Raw genomic sequence first — 23,639 nt, 5'->3', positions numbered from 1 at the left:
CCTTCGAATTCCTTGGCCCGTTAACGACGAGCGTTTTGATCTGTCGCACCCTTTTTCTCTCTCCATCGTCATCGAATTTCTAATCCCAGATCGTTATCGGAGTGGTTGGTCTGGATTCGTCTTGAAGGATCTAGTGATAATTTCGAAGAATTGGAAGAAATTGGTCGTTCCGCAGGAAGAATCGGGGTTGGAATTGCGAATTCGAAGGAATGGCGGCAGATTCGTGCTCGTCCGAGCAGGAGCAAGACGAGCCGGACGCCGAGTTCTCGGAGGTCGATCCAACCGGTCGCTATGGCCGGGTAAGTTTAATTCAATCCTAAGCTTATCCAATCCTTCCATTCCAAATTTTTTCCTTTCGATTAATTTGTCACGAATTTGGCAGCAGTTTTGCTCATAAGGATTTTTAGATCACGTCGTGTTAAGTTTTGACGACAATTTGATACATTTTTATGCATTTGTTTGTTAATTGATGTAATCTGTGCTTATGATTGCGACATTGTGGTCTCACTGATTTTTTTTTGGGTAATTTTATTTGAAAAGGTTTTATCTTTGAACAAACTACCTTAGCCTAATTATAATTGTTGTTGCCATCGTGCAGTATGGAGAGATATTAGGAAAGGGCGCTTTCAAGACAGTGTATCCTTTTTAATGCTATAGTTTTAATTTCGTTATCGCTGTACTGGTTTGTTTTTATGATGAATTTTGCTACTGTTTGGGATCCTTAATTTGTTTGGGGGGTGGGGGTTGACTTATCAGCTATAAAGCATTTGATGAATTGGAAGGAATAGAAGTTGCTTGGAACCAGGTGAAGGTGGCTGATGTACTGCGGAACTCGGAAGACCTGGAACGCCTCTATTCTGAAGTTCACTTGCTCAAGACTCTGAAACACAAGAATATAATTAAGTTTTACAACTCATGGGTTGATAGCATGCATGATAATATCAACTTCATCACTGAGGTCTTCACCTCTGGGACATTGCGCCAGTCAGTATTTTTGCATCCTCGATCCTTTGCTATCTATGATTATAGCTCATTTATAATGATGATTTCATTTGTTTATAATTTCTTGTTGATTTATTTATTCATTTATTAGGTACCGCAAGAAACATAAGCATGTAGATGTAAGAGCATTGAAGAATTGGTCCAGACAAATATTGAGTGGCCTTCTCTACCTCCACAGTCATGACCCACCAATTATTCACAGGGACCTGAAATGTGACAATATATTTGTGAATGGAAACCAGGGTGAGGTCAAGATTGGTGACCTTGGATTGGCAGCTATTCTTCTCCATGCTCATTCAGCTCACAGTGTTATTGGTGACTGCTGCTTTCGTTGGTCCAGTTTGTCAATGATCCTGGAGGCTTTAATGGATTTCTCATCTTTTTTTTTTTTGGATTGTAGGTACACCGGAGTTCATGGCTCCAGAGCTATATGAGGAAGAATACAATGAGCTGGTTGACATTTATGCATTTGGCATGTGCTTACTGGAGCTGGTGACATTTGAGTACCCATATTCCGAATGTACCAATGCAGCACAAATATACAAAAAAGTGACATCAGTGAGTTTTCTAAATCCAACATGCCGAGATAATAGGTTGCCTAATTTAAGTCGTTATATTTGTCATCTTTAATCATTCTTTTGGCTTGAGATGTTAGAAAAGTAACTACTCCAAGGCCTTGTCTTGTGTTTGCAAACAAAACAATCTTATTCATTTGTCCATCTTCTTGATGGCTGTTATTTATGGTTGATTCTTGTTATTATGATTGTGAGTTGTCTTCTTGAAATTATCCTTTTTTTTTGTCAAAATTATAGATTTAAATTGATATAACTTAGCTTTTAGGTGGATCTCTTCAAATTTTTAAATATAGAAAAGGGGCCTTAAATTGTTGTGAAACATTGATCTTGATGGATTACACATTGATTCATAAGCTGACTCCATTCTAGGTGTGGCATAAATCAAGGAGACCCCATCTCTCTTCATTTCAGCCAAAGCAATTGCGCCAGAACATGCTGACGGCATTGTAGGCTGCTAATGGAAGATGGATTTCATTGGAAGCTTTGCATTCTCGGAGGATAATATTACTGGATATATGCATTTTTTCGAGGAGATATTGATGAACCATTTCCTCCTTTAATTCTCATACCCTGTGTTAATTTGTAAAGCTATGCTATTTAGGGGCTGCTTGTTATCTGTGAGGTTTTTAAGATAATCATAAAACCTGATTTTCTGCAACAGGTTTATAAGAAACAAAGGGAGACTTGCTTTTCTCAAAACTTATTTTTCAGGTTTTATGACCTACTAGATTTTACAAAAGAGATATTATGAAAAGCAACCAAGCTTTCGTGAAACTCATCCATTTCAGGTTTTATATGAACTCATTTTAGTTAAACCTCATATCTTAGCAACCCCTGAATATCAAATGTATAACCCCTAGGGAGCAATTTTGCAGAGTCCTTGAGTTTGTTGTGTGCCTTCTATAGAAGAGGTAAGGCAATTAGACAAGTACTCAACTTTCTGGTCCTTGTCTTGGTGTGGCATCTGTACTATGGGAGGGTATTCATATATTCAAGGAGGAAAATATTTAAAATTAGGTGGCTTTGGTTTTGAGCTAAAGAGAAGTAGGAGGAATGTCCACGTTGCATTTGTTGATTATAATAGGTTGATATTAATATGGGTTTTGCTTACTTGGTGCATTAATTACTTTTCTACTTTCTTTTTATTTTTTGTTTGTATGGTTGGTTGTGCTCATTGCATACTGTAATAATACATTTTTTTAGTGATATAGAATGCTTAGTCGAACCATTTCTATTAATTTTATATTTATATGCTATAAGTCAATAATGGAGGGGACATTTAATCTATGAATTAAGAGCTTTTGGGATGAAATTTCTCAATTAAATGCCTTTTCATCATCAGCAGCTTCACTCAACTAGAGTCTATCTCTTTCTATGTCTTCAACAAGTTCTCTAATCCCTATCCTTTCACTCCATCGTCTTGTCTCTTTTTCCTTGCTTTGCCTCTTACCTATACTTTTTTCTTCCAATGTTTAAAATACCGGACCTGATTGGTCGATTGAACCGGTTGAACTATCAATATGTCAGGTCTATAATCTGGATACAGCGACAAAACCTATTTTATATGTAAAATCAGTAAGAACCACTTAAACAATTGGTTCAACTGGGAGCCATTCAAACTGCCTTGGTCTTCTTCTTCTTTTTTTTTTTTGCTAAAGCAAAAAAAAAAAGAAGAGGGGTTTGCTTTCTCTATAACTGAAACATAGGGGTTAAAACTTTATTTTCTTCTTATGAGAGTGTGGAAGTGACCATCATTCTATCCCTTCCTCGCCGGTCATGCAAGACCATGACCTTTTCCCTTCCCTAGTGAACATCTCCCTCCTTTCAAAGTTCATATACTCGTAAACCATCCTAAGAGAGATGGATGAGAGGTGGAGATGATGATTTATAGAGGTGGAGTCTTTGGGTCTTGGGTTTGACTAGGGGTGGAGGAGATGGCACTAGGGTTGTGGATGGGGCCAAAGAAGTGATCGAAAGAAAAGAAGAGGGAAAGCCATGGGATGTCACTAAGGGTTCAAGGTAATATAAGTTTTTGATTAGTTTTCATATATTTATTTTATAATTTATATTTTTTATTGGGGAATTGTTGGAGGAGATCATGGGGTTCCATCATAATCTTAATCTAGGACTGATGAAAATAGAGATTTTTCCCCTCATTATGATTCTTTAGTGTTCATGATAGAAGAGATTTTGAGATTTTTTTCTCACTGTTGGTTGTCTTTGGGGTTCTTTTGGTATAAAGTTTGATATCTTCCATATACTCTTGTACTTATAAGTAGTTGTTAATTAGGAATTGGAGGTAGAGATGGAGCTGGTTGGACCATATCATTACCTCCAGAGGAGAAATTTTAGTCATTAAATTTATTTAATTTTTAATATTTTATTTTTAAATTAATTAATGGGGTTCATTGCTTGGTGCAATGGTAAAAGGCTTGGGTTGACAAGCGCGATGACATAGGTTTGAGTCCTGAGGCGGCCACTTTTTGCAAAAGGAAAAAAAGCCAAAGGTTAGGTCTGTTTCTAGTTTGCCCCTCCTAGGACTCTGGATTGCTGGAACCATAACTAGATAATGTACTTATTCTTATTTATAGTTAATTAAGGATTAATATATTTTTGTTTCAAATTGATGTCATAGTTCATTTTCCGTTTATAAGATGATTGAACCAAGGAACCCATAGCTTTTCTAGTTTGACCAAATGTCCAAGTTTTAAACATTGGTTTCTTGTCCATGAACTACTTGCTTCTTTTACTTTGTTTTGCTCTTCTTTCCTATTGTCTTTTCTCCTCTCTTAATTCCTTTGGTTTTCTTCCTTTTTTTTCATTTTTTTTCTTTTTTCCAACTGTATCTTTTGTCTCTTCTTTAAATAACAACAATAAGCATCTTGTTTTACTTCTAAAAAGTGTGTTTGCTTTCTGCCTTCCCTTTCTTTCCATTTCTCCATCTTTTATTTTTTTACCTCTGGTCCCTCTTTTCTTCCATTTGTCATGTCTCCTAACCCACAAACAGTCACGTAATTTTATAAAAGGCCATAATCTGCCTTAATTAGGTCTGGCCACCTAAATGGCCTCAGGATTTGGTTGTTTCATAAAAGCTTTTTAGTGATGGATATACTGGGAGGTTGAGGCTTATATTTATCTTTTGGGATGGTTTGGATATTTGTTGGGATCTAGACATGTGAAGTAGGTAGTTTATCACTTTGCCATCTTTATGTATAATAGCTTATTTTGTTTACAACATTCAAAAGACAAGTTTGTTGATATATGAATAATTTTTTATTTACAATCTTGTATACCTGTTGTTGGTAAAGTTGTTCATTGCATCATCTTGAATTATTTAACCTGTTTCTTTTTTTTGAACGATTGGTTAAGATTGTTGACAAATTTTCTTTATGCTAGTTACCATCTAATGCAATACTAAAATAGGCCCTCAAATAAATTTACAAGTGGTTATGTAGTTTACCATTTCTGGTTTATTTTAAATTTTAGATTTTTCAATAGGATTTGCTTCTTCTTCTTTTTCTTTTTTTTTTTTTGCTAAAGGCTATGCAATCCCCTGGCACCCCTTTTAACATTACCAGCATCTTGCATGTGCGGACAAATCCATGTGTGAGTGAGAATGAGGGGGGCAAGGAGTAGGCCAGTGGAAACTTAGGACTTAGGATTGTGATAAGCAAAAAGAAAAAGAAAAAAAAAGAAAAATATCCACGAGTAAAAGAAAAGAAAGACTGGAATTGGGGAGCATGGAAAAGACTGGATTTATCCGGAAGACAAGAGCCGGAAATGTAGGGAGTTACTTGGGAGATTGTGATTAGAGAAAAGTTAGAAAAAAGAGTTTGGCAATTGAAGGGCAGTATAGTTTCTCAAAAAATAGACACCTTTTGTCGCTAAAATAGTAGAGATTGTGTCTTCTTTCCCTTGAAACATTGTTTCTCTTTTTGTTCCTCCCTTTCCTTTGTTATGACCATGAACGAAAACTTCTTTTCTTGTTCTTGTTCCCTTCCCTTTGTGTTGATCAAGAACAGAAAAGTGCAAGTGTTTCTAGTGTCAAATGAAACTTCACTTGTTTAAGTTAGTTCATTAATAGTAACTTTCCACCACAACTGTTCTCTTTTTAGTGACCTAAATCTTCTCTTCTTCTCCATGTCTTAGGGTTGACTATTGATTACGTTGAACTGGTATTAGGGCCAGCTTTCTTCTAGGCTTTAGTTGATTTTTTGACATCATATTTTGTTGCCCAAGGTGACAATCCAAGAGGGGGGGGGTGAATTGGTTTCTTCTAAATTTTTGGTACTTTTAAAACTTTCTAAATTAAGTGCGATGGATGCTCTCTTAGGTTATTTAAGTGAGTTAATCTAATGCAAGAAGAGAAGATAAAGCAAGAGAAAATGAAAGCACAAACACAATGCAAACACACCAATATATAGTGGTTCGGTGCTCTCCTTAGCACCTACGTCCACTCCCCAAGCGTACCCTTGGGAATTCACTATAATCTTGCGGATTACAGTTGGATTGTTTTCCGGGCTCACAATCCAAAAACCTTGTTGGTTTTACGGGCTCACCAACGAACCTATACACTTGGTTTTCCGGGCTCACCAAGAACCTTGTTGGTTTTGCGGGCTCACCAACGAACCTATACAACTTTGGTTTTCCGGGTTCACCAAAAACCTTTGTTGGTTTTGCGGGCTTACCAACGAACCTTTACAAAGTGTTTATACAAATGAAAAGAAATGATTTAAACTCCTAGATGAGCATATAAAGCAATATGAACAACAAGAAGAGTTAGAAAGAAATTATCGCTTTGAAGTCGCTTTGCTCTTCTTGGTCAAGGAAGCTTCACTCTTCAATGGGGGAAGGAGCTCTTAATGCCTCTTTGAATCTGCTCAATCCCTTTCTTTGATTCTTGAATGAAGCTCTTGATGAAGCTTGTCTTGCTAGGGTTCTCTCTTGAATGCACTTGATGTATTTTCCCCAAAAGCTTGCTTCCTCTGATGAATACTCCCTCTTAAATACTTCTCCAACCTCCAAATAGTCCTTTCTGACCGTTGGATTGAAGAAACTAGCCGTTTATAGCCGTTGGGAGTCCAAAAAGCATTTCTGCACAACTAGCCGTTATGTTCAGCCCGTGTTTGGGTCGGCTCAACCTGTCCTTGGGTCGACCCAACCTTCACTTGGGTCGACTCAAACATTCCTTGGGTCGACCCTCTCAGAAAACACAGAAACTTGAAATTCAGCCTTCTGTTGCCTTGGGTCGACCCAACCTTTCTTTGGGTCGACTCAAACCTTGGGTCAGCTCAACATTTTTCTTGGGTCGACCCAAACTCAGGAAAATCAGAACCTTGAATTTCAGCCTTTCTTCACTTGGGTCGACTCAACCTTTCTTTGGGTCGACTCAAGCTTGGGTCGACTCAAGCTTGGGTCGACTCAACTTCATCTTGGGTCGACCCTCTCAGTAAATCCAGAGAACCATTTTTCCTTTGCATTTTGAGGTTCTTTGGAGGTTGGGTCGACTCATGCCTACCTTGGGTCGACCCAACTCACTGTTCATTTGTGCTGTTTTTGCAGGAGTGTGCCAGATGATTCCTTGATGTGCCGGGGTCGACCCAATCAACCTATGGGTCGACTCAATCCACACTTTGCTGCATTCTTAAGGTTAGATTCACTCAAATGAACAAGACCATATATATATTCTCAATTAAACAAATGTACTGAGAGTAATGAACTTATAAATGAAGCATCAATTTAGCTTATAGCATGCTTTAGATAATTGCTTGTTAATCATCAAAATAACACTATCATCCTCAATCTCCCCCTTTTTGATGATTACAAAATAAAGAGTATAAGCCTATTGATACTTGTCTTTAAAATCAGTTTATAAGAGGGATTAAATTTCTGAATTTCAGCTTTTCATATATACTTGTGAAATCTCCCCCTATATCATTCAAAAGTTGCCAATTTGACTTTTTGAATGGCTCCCCCTTTCATTTATAATTCATTAGCAATGAAACTTCAAAAATTTGAGATAACATATGAGTTTCAGCTTATGTATCGGGGTGCGAAAGGAGCGTGCCAAATTCTGAATTTATATGTGCCAAATTCTGAATTATGATAGAAATTTTTGATTTGATGATTTTCATTGTTACAAATTGCTCCCCCTTAGATATGTAAGCTTTCTTATATGATTTTCAATTTGTTTGCCCATTTATTTCTCTTTTCTTTTCATAACTTCTTTACTCACTCTTTCTCACAAAAGTAATACTCTTTCTTCTCAAATGAAATACTCTTTCTTTTCTTAGAGTGAATACTCTATCTTTTCGTCTCCCCCTTTATATACTCTTTTCTTCTCCCTTTATACACTCTTTCTCCCTTTATATACTCTATCTTTCCTTCTCTTCTCTTTTATATACTCTTTCCTTCTCTTCTCCCCCTTTTTGTTATCATCAAAAACATATATATAGGAAAAGATGCAATAAAGAACAAACTTCAGACTTCATTGATCAAAATAGGAACATTTTCATATATTAATGCTCAAAATGATGAAAAGTACAATGTTCCACAATCAAGATTTAAAGATATAAGGGAAAGACAAGATTCATAAGGGAAAAAGCAAGATACATATGAGAAAAGGCAAGATACATACGAGAACTAGATTTCTAGCCTAGGCTCTAGATATAGATGCTAAGATCAGCCTAGGGAGACTCTAATTGAGAGTGGGAAATAGGGTTTTCGGAAGAGGACAAAGGGTAAACAGTGCCCCAGATAGCTCACGGGTCCCCCTTTTAACAGTGGGGTCCCGACGTTGGGTCGACTCAAGAAACTTCTTGGGTCGACTCAACGTTGGGTCGACCCTATTCTGGGTTGGGTTGACCCAAGTGCAGAATTTTTCTTTTCTCTTCCGTTTTGCTTCTAAAATGTTTTCCTTGCTTCCAATCCTTATAAACTCTTTATGGGACAATGATACATGAGTAAGGAATCTATAGATTACAAGTTTGACTCATGTTTCATAGGTTTTTTTTAGAAATGAGAGGAATGTATCATGAGATTGCTTGCTTCCTTTTATATCTCTTCAATAAGACGGATCACATATGCCTAATTTCCTCCTTAGCGTGCAGAATCTATCTTGGCTAATTGTTTTTCAGTGCATATATGTTCATATGTTTCCATTTTGCACATGATCCCTAATAAAATGATATCTTATTTCTATGTGGTTGGCTTTAGGAATGAGATATTTAGAATGTAAGCCAGAAGTGATCTCTAAATGTAGATTCCAAAGATAGTTTTGAAATCAAGTGTAGATGGAATCTTTTTCATGTTATTTCAAGAAGTATCAAGAATAATATTCAAAGAAAGGCACGGATGAAAATCCAACATTTTTTTTTTAATATATTAAGTATATAGCAAAATGAGAGCAATCTAATTAATTTTTAGAGTATAATATAAGAGCAGATAAAGATCAAAACTTATATACTCGAAAAATATAAGATTATGTTGAATCCTTAATTCTTAATGACTTCAAAGTTCTTTCATGATATAAAAGTATTGGGGCATAGATACCAAAACATGAATTTATGCAATGTAGGATACATTAAATTTAGGGCTTTGAAAGTTCTTTTAAGGCTCTCTTAAAGACTTTCTTTTACTCCTTTAAAGATCATAACATCAAAATCAATTAAAATGAATTGGCTTAGGATTGAAACACTAAGGTGCAAGCCAATAAGAACTCATAAGTAGATTCAAGATAAATTTTCGATACTAAGACAGACGGAATCCTTGTCAATTAATTTTCAGAAATAAATGATTTACCGATGAATACAGATGGAAATCCAACTTTCAAAAGATATTCAATAAAGCACATAGTTTAATACCACTTTACATTTAGTATTCTTTGTCTCATCTTTAGATGCGAATTTATACGATTAAGTTCTATATGATTTCTCCCTCTGAAATTTTCTTTCTCTCCCTTAATTAATCATTCCATTTGAGAGTTTAGAGTTTGAAGATAATTTTCAATAAAGAGATTGAGTATTTAAAGCTCCCCCTCAAAAGATGCATTTTCTTTTAAACTTTCTTTTCTTTTGTTGAATTTCAGATTTTAATGATAAACGTGAATAAAACTGAAACTTTATGATATCAAGAATGTAGAGTGATCTAGAGTTATTCAAAATTTATAGCAATCACTCTTTTTAATCTTTTAAGAACAAGTTATGCTTCCTCTTAATCTTTGAGAAAATGTACTGAAATATTAATCAGAAAATGATTCATTTGAAGCTCAAATTCTTTCAAGAGCATTTACATTTTCTTTCTTTTAAGAATCATTTGAGTGAGCTGAAATATTTCTAGACTTGAGATCATTCACTCTTTTAATAATATATATACATATATATTTTGATGAAAGTCTTTAACAATGTAGGAGAGGGAAAAAAAATATATAGATGACCATTGAAGTATATGTATTTATAGAACTCAATTTCTTAATCAAGGTTTTTCAGCAATGTATATATGAAGCACAATAAATCTTTTCAATATCAAAATAAAATCATATATTAAAAAATATTTGTTTGCAATCAAGATCATCAAAAGACACATCATTCAGACCAATATTAGTACACTTTGAAGATAAGAAATGATATGTTTCAGATGCGTATCAGGGCAAGCAATCAAGGCATCAGAATTATTCTATTTTTCTTAAGCTGTAATTTTATCTAGAAATTCATATTGAGTTATTCCCCAAAATGATGCAATCATTGAAGCATATAATGAAGGTTACAAAAATATAATGATAGAGGCATTTTTAAATTAAGTTTAAGCTTTTATACAACATCAGATTCTGAATTTCATAAAAATTTTCAAGGAGCCTTTCAGGATTATAATTTGAGATATGCATCTTCTACATTGTAGCTCATCTTAAATTATTAAGATTGAAGACACATATTTCAAGAACATTAGAGCACATCTAGAATCTTTGTAATTCATATTGAATTTTGGTACAAATTGGAGGATATTATGTACTAATGTTAGGCAAGATAAAAGATATGTCAGAATCAATCCATTTTGCCTAATTTGCAAATACAAATTAAATTTTTTTTATTTTTCAAAATATATTCATTAAAACAAAATGATGTTGTTGTTGGTAATAACATGTTTCAATCAAAATTTATAGGCATAAAGCATTACAAGTTATATCTACGAAAGATCTTTGCTATTTGAATATTGAAAACACATAATTCAAAATATGCAAAACATAACAAGCATGTCATGGATCAAAATCAATTCTTTTCAAATAAAATTTTCTTTATTTAAATACAATTTAGCACTGATTTTATCCTTAAGGTGTGTTTTCAAGTGATTCAAACTTTATTTGATTTTTCACAACCTTCTTATATATTTTTATTTATTTATCATTCATTCCCCAAATTTTTAATTTCTTTCTTTAACCATTCAATGAACATTTTGATTATCTTCATTTATTTTTCGGTTTTACTTTTCTATGCTCTATATTCTATTTGCTCCCTATCCGGTGGAGTTGGAAGGGGCACGAGGTACTACCACTAGCCTCCCTCTTGTGCCGTCCCTAATATGCCCTGCACCGAATAGTTGGGTCAAATAGTGCCGGGTACTACCACTAGCCTCTCCATTGGCACCATCCCTATAATGAGCAATGTAGAAATGTTAAACTATTCTCTTTAGCAACAAGATATTCACTCCAAACTCTCCCTATTTAAATATAATTAATTACGGATTTTATCCCTTCCAAAAGAATGTTCACACAAGTCTCACAAATATGCTGAATATATTATGCTTGTGCTGCTTTTACTTAAGATTGGAGTATTTACTTAGCTTTTACTTCTTCTGAGCAATGTTCATTTTCTTTTTCTTTATCTCTCTATCTTTTTGTTATTTTCAAGTAGTTACATGAAAGAGCAGAATAAAGAATTAATCTAATATGCTGCATATAAATATATATCATGCAAACAGCATTTTCATTATGCCCAATGATTCATAGCTTATCACAAGTTATTTTGAATTAGAGATTTGAGGCATAAACTTGTGTATTTCATGGTTATGCATTATATAGGAAAAAGTAAACTTCAATTTAATCACACCATGAAACAATCATCACTAGCATGAGAATGAAGCATGATATCAAGATGATCAGCAATTAAAGGTTTAATCATGCTACCATATAATTTCAGATTATTGATTTTGCTCAACTAACTCACAAGAGAAGAGTTTAGATTACCAGTGTATTTAGCATTCTTCAAGCCAAATACCTTTTAGATTCTTTACACCCTTGGCTGAAGAAAATCTCTCTCCTTTTTTTTGTTTGCAAGGAATGTTTATTGTATCTTTCATCAAGGTGTCCTTCAAGTTGAAATTTCTTGCTCATAAATCCTGTATCATTAATAAACTCTTTTTCTTTCTTGAAGGAAAGTCATTAGTTTCTTCAAGATACAAAACATTCATACAATATATTTCTTTAGCTAGATGACTCAACATAAGATATGACAATAATTGAATATTAAGTCACTTTACTCAAGAGATTGTCTAAATATAAGCAAGCACAAGTCACTTGAACTAAAGAGATAATTTTATTAAATAATATGGTTCAAGGACACCCATGTGAGGCAATAGGAAGATTTATCAAAGTCAAACCAATTTTTTTTTTATTTTCAGAAGCAATTTAGCTTAGATTCTATTTGCTTAAAATAATTATCAATAAGATATACCAGTTAAGTTTTAATCAAGTTATTTTAAATAGTTGTTTCTATCAAAATTCTGGTTATGATTCGGCTTTCAATACAAATAATCTTGTTTTAGAGAGATAGGCAATTTTCTTTTAGATTAATTAAGATTTTATATTTGACTTATGGGAGATGGTTCAAAGGAATTAATATTCATACTTTTAGAATATTTTTATGCTCAGATTAAACATGACGTGTTAACATTAATCAATAGAATTCGAGATAATTTTATGTAAGGATATTAATCATTCAATCAAGGATACAGTGATTATACTAAATGAGACACTTTAAAGATCAGATTTATTAATCTTAGATTTTTTTGAATAGTCTTGAGAATTACAAAAAAAATCATTGTTATAAAACTTTTTAGTAGAATTTTCATTATGATCACGACACATTAATCATTTATGATTGAAACATATGATGCATACATGCGACTTATAGAGTAAATCATAATATATTTCAAATAATCACATAAGGAATGAGTGATATTATGATAAATTATACTCATACCTTCACAAATAATGAAATAAGATTTCATAAGTATTATGCTCAATAAAGTTTTAACATGAAGGTATGAAATCAGCATCAAGTGTTTATACTAGAGAGGAAATTTAGATTTTTGTAAACTTGAAGAAGAAGGTTATATATATATCCATTCATTGTTTTCTTATCATGATGCAAGCACTAGAAAGTTTCATGTTAAACTCGTTGAGATAAAATTTAACATATGAGGCATTTAAAAACTTTGATGCAGAGAGTATCGTAATTTCATAAAAAAGATAATTTCAATGCACGAAGTAGAATGTTAAACCTTATACTAAATTTAATGAATAAAATGAGACTTATCTTTAATTATGTGTCAATGCACCCATTTGTATGAAAATTTCATTTGTTCCATGGGTAGCTTGGCACACCTACATCTATACCCTCATATTTTTCATTTTGGGTACCCAAGCTTGCTTGGGTCCTTGAGGGTTAGTGCATATGGTTCCTTTTGGAATCCAAATTTGTTTAATCGTAATAACTTTACCATTTGATTTATTCGAATTAGAACCATAAATAAAGTTTTTATGCCCAATCTTTTTATATTTGAAATAAGTTATCTTATTTGATGGTTTGCTTGGCAAATTGATAACCTTTTTCTTTAGGGTTTTATTATTGAGCAAAGGAATCCAGCCAAGTCTTGATTTATCAAAAACAGCATGTTGGCTTTCAAACATCGTTTTTAATTTTTCTGAACTTACAGTGAATTTGTTAATAAAAGATTTTAATTGGTTGATTTCTTCATTTAGGTTTTGATTTTCTTTAATTAAATTCTGATTTTTCTGAATCAATTGTTCTGAATTTAACCTTAAGCTTTCATTTTCAGAATTTAGTTTGTCTTGTATTTCAGCAAAAGAATTTCTTTCTTTTGAAATTTTTAGATTTAGTTTCTTAGAATTTTTATTCTTCATAGCTAGTTTTCTACATTCACAATACAATTCATGAAAAGCATTTAATAATTCATCATAAGAAAATTCTTCTTGAAAATCATTTGATGTAAGAGTAGATTCAGATTGTACCTTATCTTCTTGTGCCATAAAGCACAAGTTAGTTACCCCTTGTACTTCTTTGGAGCTAGTATCATCATTGTTGCTCCCAACTTTTATTTTCTTGCTTGACTCTTCCTTGGTCAAGGCTTTCTTCCTTTTTATCTCTTTCTTACTTTCTTCTTGCTTCCTCTTCTTCTTTGTCTTTAGGAAGCTTTTGAATTTTTCGGTGTTTGGGTATGGATCCTTGTTTTCATCACCGAATTCTTCATTTGTTGTTCTTTCTTCCGGATTGGGAGATTCAACATCGTTTTCTGCAGGCTCACTGTTAGTATGTAATTGAAGCATATGTGAGCTAAACAGAATATTGTCATAAATATTTTCTAAAGTATCCCAGATTTCCTTAGCAGATAAACATGCAGAGATTTTATTAAATTCAGTTTCATGGATAGCACAATATAGTATGTTCATAGCATTAGCATTCAATTGTGCTAAGTCTTTTTCATTAATAGTGTGAGAGAGTGAGTGAGGGCCTCTAGTAATGATGTACCATAATTCATAGTTTGAAGCTTGAATGAATATCCTCATTCTAGCTTTCCAATAAGTGTAGTTTGTGCCATTAAATAGAGGTGGTCTATCAATTAATTGTCCCTCTCCTATAGAACATCCCACTTGGATTGTCATGATCTTTAACTCTTGATTGTGAGATCAATGGGTACTATTAGAGCACCTTGCTCTGATACCACTTGTTGCCCAAGGTGACAATCCAAGAGGGGGGGTGAATTGGTTTCTTCTAAATTTTTGGTACTTTTAAAACTTTCTAAATTAAGTGCGATGGATGCTCTCTTAGGTTATTTAAGTGAGTTAATCTAATGCAAGAAGAGAAGATAAAGCAAGAGAAAATGAAAGCACAAACACAATGCAAACACACCAATATATAGTGGTTCGGTGCTCTCCTTAGCACCTACGTCCACTCCCCAAGCGTACCCTTGGGAATTCACTATAATCTTGCGGATTACAGTTGGATTGTTTTCCGGGCTCACAATCCAAAAACCTTGTTGGTTTTACGGGCTCACCAACGAACCTATACACTTGGTTTTTCGGGCTCACCAAAGACCTTGTTGGTTTTGCGGGCTCACCAACGAACCTATACAACTTTGGTTTTCCGGGTTCACCAAAAACCTTTGTTGGTTTTGCGGGCTTACCAACGAACCTTTGTTGGTTTTGCGGGCTTACCAACGAACCTTTACAAAGTGTTTATACAAATGAAAAGAAATGATTTAAACTCCTAGATGAGCATATAAAGCAATATGAACAACAAGAAGAGTTAGAAAGAAATTATCGCTTTGAAGTCGCTTTGCTCTTCTTGGTCAAGAAAGCTTCACTCTTCAATGGGGGAAGGAGCTCTTAATGCCTCTTTGAATCTGCTCAATCCCTTTCTTTGATTCTTGAATGAAGCTCTTGATGAAGCTTGTCTTGCTAGGGTTCTCTCTTGAATGCACTTGATGTATTTTCCCCAAAAGCTTGCTTCCTCTGATGAATACTCCCTCTTAAATACTTCTCCAACCTCCAAATAGTCCTTTCTGACCGTTGGATTGAAGAAACTAGCCGTTTATAGCCGTTGGGAGTCCAAAAAGCATTTCTGCACAACTAGCCGTTATGTTCAGCCCGTGTTTGGGTCGGCTCAACCTGTCCTTGGGTCGACCCAACCTTCACTTGGGTCGACTCAAACATTCCTTGGGTCGACCCTCTCAGAAAACACAGAAACTTGAAATTCAGCCTTCTGTTGCCTTGGGTCGACCCAACCTTTCTTTGGGTCGACTCAAACCTTGGGTCAGCTCAACATTTTTCTTGGGTCGACCCAAACTCAGGAAAATCAGAACCTTGAATTTCAGCCTTTCTTCACTTGGGTCGACTCAACCTTTCTTTGGGTCGACTCAAGCTTGGGTCGACTCAACTTCATCTTGGGTCGACCCTCTCAGTAAATCCAGAGAACCATTTTTCCTTTGCATTTTGAGGTTCTTTGGAGGTTGGGTCGACTCATGCCTACCTTGGGTCGACCCAACTCACTGTTCATTTGTGCTGTTTTTGCAGGAGTGTGCCAGATGATTCCTTGATGTGCCGGGGTCGACCCAATCAACCTATGGGTCGACTCAATCCACACTTTGCTGCATTCTTAAGGTTAGATTCACTCAAATGAACAAGACCATATATATATTCTCAATTAAACAAATGTACTGAGAGTAATGAACTTATAAATGAAGCATCAATTTAGCTTATAGCATGCTTTAGATAATTGCTTGTTAATCATCAAAATAACACTATCATCCTCATATTTTTTTTGGTTGTTTGATGAAGTGAATTTCTTTAAGTGTTTTGTAATTAATTTTTGCAATATATCTATCTTTTTTTTTCCCCATTAGCCTAGGTTCTGAAGACCTTGATTCAATCTAAAGATCCTACGTGCACTCATCAACCAAATGGGAACTTTTGAAACTTGTAACCTTCCATAGCTTTAAATTATTATCCTAGTGTCAAAATGCCTGGTTTGGTACCCTATAATTAGTTGTTTTTATACCCAAGTTAACATAATTCCAGAATTGTATGTTTACTTAGACTAAGAAGGCCATCATATCAAACAATTTACTAAGATGCCTGATGTGTTGGAGTAAAAATTCTCAAGCTTGAGTTATTAGTGTATGCAATTAATGCGTAACTCAAATGCTGGTAACAATTCCTCATAGAAACTTCATCTTAGCCTTGGCCTAGGAAGAGTCGAAGCATTTCTATACCCAAGGAAGGTATAATAGAATATGTGCAAAATATATCAAATCTATGATGATAAATTTGTGCCAATATCCAAAAGTGGGTGACAAGTGGTGGTTGGTGGATGTAAATACCTAGAACATAATGCTTTTGAACTCTATATCTGCTCCTATATTTTTCTATTTCAAGTTTTAAAGATATGAATTTTGGACCCGGTCTCCAGAGTATCACACGGAAGGTGTTCTATTACTTGAAGCCTTTCACTTTGGTATTATGGACTAAAGTGGTGGTCTATATTGATCTCTCTTATGATTCATACAATGCCAATAGGCAAGGTCCGCCAAACCAGTATCGAGACCCGTACAGTAGGGCATGTCGGTTCCGTACTGGCATGCCCAATTTTTTTTAATGGAGTATTTCAAGTTGATTTAATTAGTAATCACTCTTTTTGAAAATTTTCAATAATTTTAAGTCTAATTTGATGTCTTTTTGATATTTTGATGTTTCTATGATTCCGATTTAACCTAAATGATGCATCTTATTATTTTAAAATGATACAAATCAAGGTATGTTGAACCGACCGAAACTGGTCGGTTCAGCCTGTACCGAACTGGTGCCGACGGGCACCGGTACGGTACAGCGTTTAAAAACGGTTCTGACCCAAATTGGGTTGGAATCGTTTGGTTCTGTACTTGGACTGGTGCGAACCGGGCCGGTTCGCGACGGTTCGAGCCACTCTTTCCCCGCGTGTGGGCGCGCGGGGAAGAGCGCCCACGCGGCTGGAGCTCGCGTGGGCCTCTTAATGCCACAGAGTGGCTTAAATGCGCGCGGACGCGTGAGCGGAGAATGCGCGCCCGCGTGCGATTCCTCGCGCAGGAACCGCGCCCTCGCGCAATTCCCCAGCAGGGAATCGTGCCCGAGCGCGGTTCCCCGCGCGGCGCACCATGCCCACACAGGCTGCCAGCCCGCGTGGGGGCATTAAATGCCACTCTGTGGCATTTGACGCGTCTGTGGATGCGTTTTTTCTTTTTGTTGTTTTTTGGGAAACGCGCACGGACGCGCGCCCACGCGCGATTCCCCGCGTAGGAACCGAGCCCTCGCACGATTCCCCAGCAGAGAATCGCGCCCAAGCGCGGTTCCCGCGCGGGGCACCGTGCCCACGCGGGCTGCCAGCCCGCGTGGGGGCATTAAATGCCATAGAGTGGCATTTTTCATGCCACTCTGTGGCATTTGACGCGTCCGCGGACACGTATTTTTTTTTTGTTTTTTGATGTCCGCGCGCGCGGCAGCTCCGGTACAGTTCCGATTCGGTACCGGTTCCAAGCCGATATCTAAAATCGATAACTAATCATTTTATGATTTGTATCAAGGTTCGCCGGACCGAACGTACCAGCGTACCGGTGAGCACCGGCACTGGTACGGTTCCGGTTCGGTACCGGTTCCAAGCCGATATCTAAAATCGAGTCAAATGGCAATGTCTCTCGTAGATATCCAGATCATCAGCAACTGCAGGAGGATGATCTATAATCGGATGGCTTATGGGCCAGCAGCAAGAGCCAGAACCAGAACTTGATGAGCGAGGATCGCCTCCACGACGGGCCAGTTTTGTAGTCAGTGAGGCTAGGGTTGATACAAGGCAATGGGCAGAGGGCAATATTCTACGCATCTTTCTTGCTGATCAGCCACAGTCACAAGAGAGCTGGTCATCACATGACTTCTTGTTCGAGGCATCCTCTCAGAGATATGATCGAGAGATGCTTAGACGAGGCCACTACACTATCCAGTCGACTTGGTCAGAAGGGCGGCATACATCCTTCCAACATAGCCAGGTAGCGAGTGGCACGAAGGGTAAGAAGGCAGCGAGCGGCATGAATAGTGAAAAGGCAGCTATCCAGCACACAAAAAAAAATAAAAAGCACCTGCAACCCCAATGGAGAGTGTAGAGGAGCCAGTTCACTCAAATTCAGAGATCAGGAGCAGCAATTCTGGTGGTCATGGATCGACTGGCCAAAAAAAAGTGGAGAACATGAGACTACCATTTATGAGACAACCACAGGATGGTTTTCGATCCACCGGTAAGTTTCAGTTTACGCATGCTACACAGGATAGAGACCACGGTGCACAATCTGGTGGAGCCCGCAAAAATCTAATTGCATATAGTAGACGGGCTCCTCGAGGTCATTTAAGAGGACATGATGCAGCTGCAGATGAATCTGTAGATGGAATCTATAGACGTATCAAGTTCTGAGTCGTATACTGGATCCTATTACCCGTAGCTACAAGCAGCCTATGACCCATATGGATACGAACATGGATATGGTGTGTCTAAGGCATCTTCCAGTGATTACTGTCGTATACAACCTGAAGCATCTTACGGGTCGGATTTTGCTGCCGACCTATTCGGATGGGCCTCTTCACAGTCGTTTTATTAACCAATTTATCAGCTAGAGGATCTCTCAAAGCCAGAGCTTCAGCGAGAGATCTGAGAGTGCTTATAATTTGGAACGCGTTCCTTATGGGATGAACATACGATACTACAACCTGTTTGGTTAGGGGGGTGGGTTGATGTGTCTTTTGACTATGCTAATGATTCGGATATCTACGTGAGGTATCACCACTCGACGAGATTATAGATACCAGTATGTATGTTGTACTTTAAATAAATATAATTGGTTGTATTATTTTATATTTGTCATCTGTCTACTTAATTTGAGGATATTTTATTTTTCTTTTTGTAGCATGCAATATCTCACTAATTATTTTATATTTTGCATTATTTTAAAACAATAAGATGCATCATTTAGTTTAAAACGGGATCATAGAAACATCAAAAAATATCAAAAAAATATCAAATAAACATCAAATTAGACTTAAATCTATTGAAAAAGTTTGAAAAGATTGATTACTAATTAAATCAACTTGAAAAAACTCTAAAAGATGGGCATGCTGGTAGTTATTAACTTGAAAAAACTCTAAAAAAAATGGGCATGCCGGTACGGAACCGGCACGCCTAAGTGTATTGTGTCAGTACGGTACCGAACCGATACCGTACTGATCTGTCTGCCGACCGAAATGGGTCCCAGTATCGGTTCAACGAACTTTGCTGGACCTAACTACTCTGAGCAAGCTCACTTCTATTTGGAATGATCTTCTGTACAAACATTTTTTTAGGTGTTCTTTTTGAGAATTATATAAAGACTTGATTTTGTGGGCCAGACAAGGTAAGGAAACATAACGATTATACCAATTCAAATCAACTCAACTAAACTGAGCCTTAATCCCAAACTAGTTAGGGTTGGCTAAAAATCAAGGGAACCCATATAAAGTATGGGTTATTGATCATGGTCCATGGATTTCAATGATAAATAGATCATGGGCTCGTAATATGTTTGATGATATCATATAAAGTATGGGCTATGCTATTTTAATGACCTGGTATGCTCCACGGATGCTTATATATGTGCGTGTGTCAGGGTATGCCATACCGGCCCGTACTGGCCGGTACGGGGCGGTATGAACCGGTCCAGGTTGGTCTCGGCATCGGAAGCTTTTATTTAGAAAACCAGTTGGTACGTCTGTCGTACCGGTCGTGTATCGGTGATGTACCGGTGCAAACTGACCAGTTCACACCGGTATGCCAATTTTTTTTTTAATCACAGCGTGCGCGCCGTGGTGTTAGAGCGTGTGGCCGAAAGGGCCACGCGCTCCCTCGGGCAGAGCGCCACGCGCGAGGCAGTGCACCCGAGCAGGCGTGGGCCAGTTCATCCGTGCGGGGCAGCACGCAGGTCATAAATGCCACAGTATGGCATTTAATGCCACTCTGTGGCCTTTATCTATGCGTCCGCGTGCGGATGGGAACCAAAAAAAAAAAGGAGGGGGGGGGGGGTAGGAGACCGGTTCGTACCGAACCAGTTCTTGTATGAATTGGTCTCGAACCGGTCTGGTAAGCGACCGGTATGCCTACCGGTACCGGTTCAGCCTACCTTGGTGTGTGTACATAAATATATACATACATATATGTAATGTGTACATGTATATTTGTGTATATTTTTATCTATATACATATAGATATCCATTGATATATCCTAGCCAAATCATTTCTTACTTTTTAAGGTTTTTCGTGTCAGCATATCCATATTTTGTTGTATCTGTATCCATGTCTGTGTTTCATAGCTGCTCATCATAGATTGGCATCTTCAAAACTATGAATTTCCTGCTTGTCTGGTCCCTACTCTTTTATTGTTTGTTATGTAGGGAGTCAAGCCTGCATCATTGGCAAAGGTGAAGGATCCTACAATTAAACGATTTATAGAAAAATGCATTGCCAGTGCTTCTGAGAGATTGCCTGCAAGAGAATTATTAAGGGATCCTTTTCTGCTACCAGATATTGAGAATGAAAGATCAAGCTATCTGCAGCCTGTTCCCGATCATGCAGGTAAAGGAAATAAAAACCAAGTACATTCACAAAGGGCCTAGTTTTTGGTATTGGTGTTTGTAATATAGATGTTCTGAGATTTGTGTCATGCCTTTTCTTTTTTCATAAAATTCGACTGCCAATGCAGATAATGCCAACTGTTCCAATGCAAGTGCCAGCCATGCATGTCTACAAGAAGAACCGCCCATTACTGGCCGAGATTTCACAGTCGAAGGTCGGCGCAAAGACATTAAGACGATATTTCTAAAGCTACGAATTGCAGATTCAACAGGTTTTTCCAATTGCTGACTTAGGCGCTTAGTTGTACATATGGTCTTCATATGTTACTCAGAACATCCTTAATGTTTCTGCCACTAATTTCTTTCTGCAGGTCAAGTTCGCAACATCCACTTCCCATTTGATATTGAAGTAGACACATCAATCAGTGTCGCCACTGAAATGGTTGCTGAGCTAGACCTTACAGATCAAGATGTTACAGCAATTGCTGCAATGATAGATGCAGAAATATTGGCCCATGTTCCAGAATGGATGCCAGGAGAAGCTCTTGACGGTCATGTCAATACATATGCTTCAGATAACCTTGACACTGAAGCTGAAGATGTACTTTCTCGTTTGCCCAATGAATCAGATCATCCCTCTGGTGCTCTAGTGCTAGAACGGCTACCTTCTGGTCGGAAGTACTGGTCTAGTTCTCCTAGGCGAACTGGCGAGGAGTCTCCACTGTGTCCTACACTGTCCAACGCCTCTGTTGAGTTGAATCTGCATGCAAGTGATGATGCACCTATTGAGGTTTATGAGCAGCAAAATGATGGCTTAAATAATGATGGACAGAGGGAATATCAGTCCCATGGCAGCACTTCATCTAACCAGCGGACAGATTCCCCCCAACCTAATGGCAGTGGTAAAGATAATTTGGAAATTGATTCCTCATTAGCATCTCCTGGTTTACAAAATGCATCCCCAGCTGATATGATTAATCAAGGTCATGATGTGGCTTCTGTAAGTCAGTGGTTCTGCAATCAACATCGAGCCACTGATGAGCAACGTGTGGGTGATGATGAACACTTGTCTAATACATTATTGGAAATTGAGTCGGAGGATGTGAAATCTGTTGTGCAGAAATTAAAGCATTTGATGGTCCAGCAGCAAAAAGAAATCGATGAATTAAAAAGGAAGCATGAGATGGCTATAGCAGATGTGTTAAAGGGACTGCCTCCTCAACTTCGTAATACGACATTAGATAAATGTTGCTTGAAAATTAATGTTAAATAGATCCACTGTTACAGGGAACTGTATGCAGGATATTCTGGTGGCTGTTGTTCCTTCTAACCACCAGAGTTATTGCCATCTCATATGGCCAGCTTTGCTTTGGAATGGTGTTTTGGAATAACCTTACATTTCACCAAGCACTGAGCTTTTAGAATAGATGGCCACTAATTCTGCAGGTGGATGAGTTGACTTTCAGAGGCAGGACAAATATGCTAATCCAACATTCAAGTTTTTTTTTTGATGTGGGTCTTCTTTAATCCTGTGAGAAACTGAGATAAATCGGAATCTTAGAAAGGCCCGGCTGTTGAAAAGTGTGCTGAAGTATCCTCTTGATTTGATGTCATAGAACCATGATATGGTTTCTGCAAATCCAGATCAACTGCAGTGATGGTGTTGCCCAATATAGATGCTCTTCAAGAGCAAACTTTCAGCTTGACTGTGGCTTCAGAAGAAAAAAGAAAAAAAAATTCTTGAAAGCAGGTCTGAGCAACTTGTGTGCATTGTTCAATATATCCCATAAATTATTGGAATTCATATTGTATATATTTGTAGAATCTGTGAGATAGTAGTATCTTGATATTCCTCATGGCTTCCATGTAATTTCTAGTGATGCACAAATGTATTCCGGTGTTTTATGTATGCAAGTTGATTTTATTTTATTTTATTATTTGGGTTATCTTATTTAGTCGTGATCAATATACTGTGCTTGAATTTGTTTTCAACACCATTCATATGAAGCTACGAAAACAACTTTGGTTCTCTCCATTAATAAATGTGAATGTGTGTGTCTGTTGATTTTATTTTATTTTGTTATTTGGGTTATCTTATTTGGTCGTGATCAATATGCTGTGCTTGGTTTTGTTTTCAAAACCATTCATATGAAGCTACGAAAACAACTTTGGTTCTCTCCATTAATAAGTGTAAATGTGTGTGTATGGTGTTCGTGGATCTTGTTTCGAGATATACAGGATCATGAAATCTAAATGATAACTTTCTAGCTAATCTTTTTAGGCGAGATTATAGTCATTATAAATAATATCAGAGCGGATCTAATCTAGAGTCTATGTAGATTAGGAGAAACTACAGTACAGACCTTTTTAGAGCTATCTATAGTTGATTGTGGTAATTATGATTGGATTTTGTTAATCAAACATTTGTCCAGTGAGGATGTTCGGGCTTAAATGTGGATTGCATAAGGACTCGTGCAGATATATATTTAATCACATATCAATTATATAGTAGAAGATATTAGGTATTTATATAGGACTAATAAATACAAATAATAACTTCTTGGCTAGCCCTTTGGGTGAGATCCTGAGCT

The 23,639-nt window shown here is 36.8% G+C and overlaps 1 protein-coding gene across 1 annotated transcript; it reads left to right on the top strand.

Annotated features, from left to right (window-relative positions):
* LOC103722826 (probable serine/threonine-protein kinase WNK3) lies at positions 1-22,999 on the top strand. The gene is made up of 8 exons (XM_008813520.3): positions 1-299; positions 599-636; positions 757-984; positions 1,094-1,317; positions 1,403-1,560; positions 20,869-21,049; positions 21,177-21,320; positions 21,420-22,999. Exons 1-8 carry the CDS (start codon positions 210-212, stop codon positions 22,319-22,321), a joined length of 1,965 nt encoding a protein of 654 aa, XP_008811742.1. The 5' UTR covers positions 1-209; the 3' UTR covers positions 22,322-22,999.
* The last annotated feature ends 640 nt before the right edge of the window (positions 23,000-23,639 follow it).

The sequence above is a fragment of the Phoenix dactylifera genome, chromosome 10, assembly GCF_009389715.1.
Source record: "Phoenix dactylifera cultivar Barhee BC4 chromosome 10, palm_55x_up_171113_PBpolish2nd_filt_p, whole genome shotgun sequence".
Classification (NCBI taxonomy): domain Eukaryota; kingdom Viridiplantae; phylum Streptophyta; class Magnoliopsida; order Arecales; family Arecaceae; genus Phoenix; species Phoenix dactylifera.
The sequence above is the reverse complement of the archived record's forward strand: the minus strand, read 5'-3'. Positions and strand labels throughout refer to the sequence as shown.

Coding starts and splice junctions, on each gene's coding strand:
- LOC103722826 (XM_008813520.3), top strand. CDS start 210: ATGGCGGCAGATTCGTGCTCGTCCGAGCAGGAGCAAGACGAGCCGGAC. Junction 1,318..1,402: donor TTCAGCTCACAGTGTTATTG/GTGACTGCTGCT, acceptor TTTGGATTGTAG/GTACACCGGAGTTCATGGCT. Junction 21,050..21,176: donor GCCTGTTCCCGATCATGCAG/GTAAAGGAAATA, acceptor CTGCCAATGCAG/ATAATGCCAACTGTTCCAAT.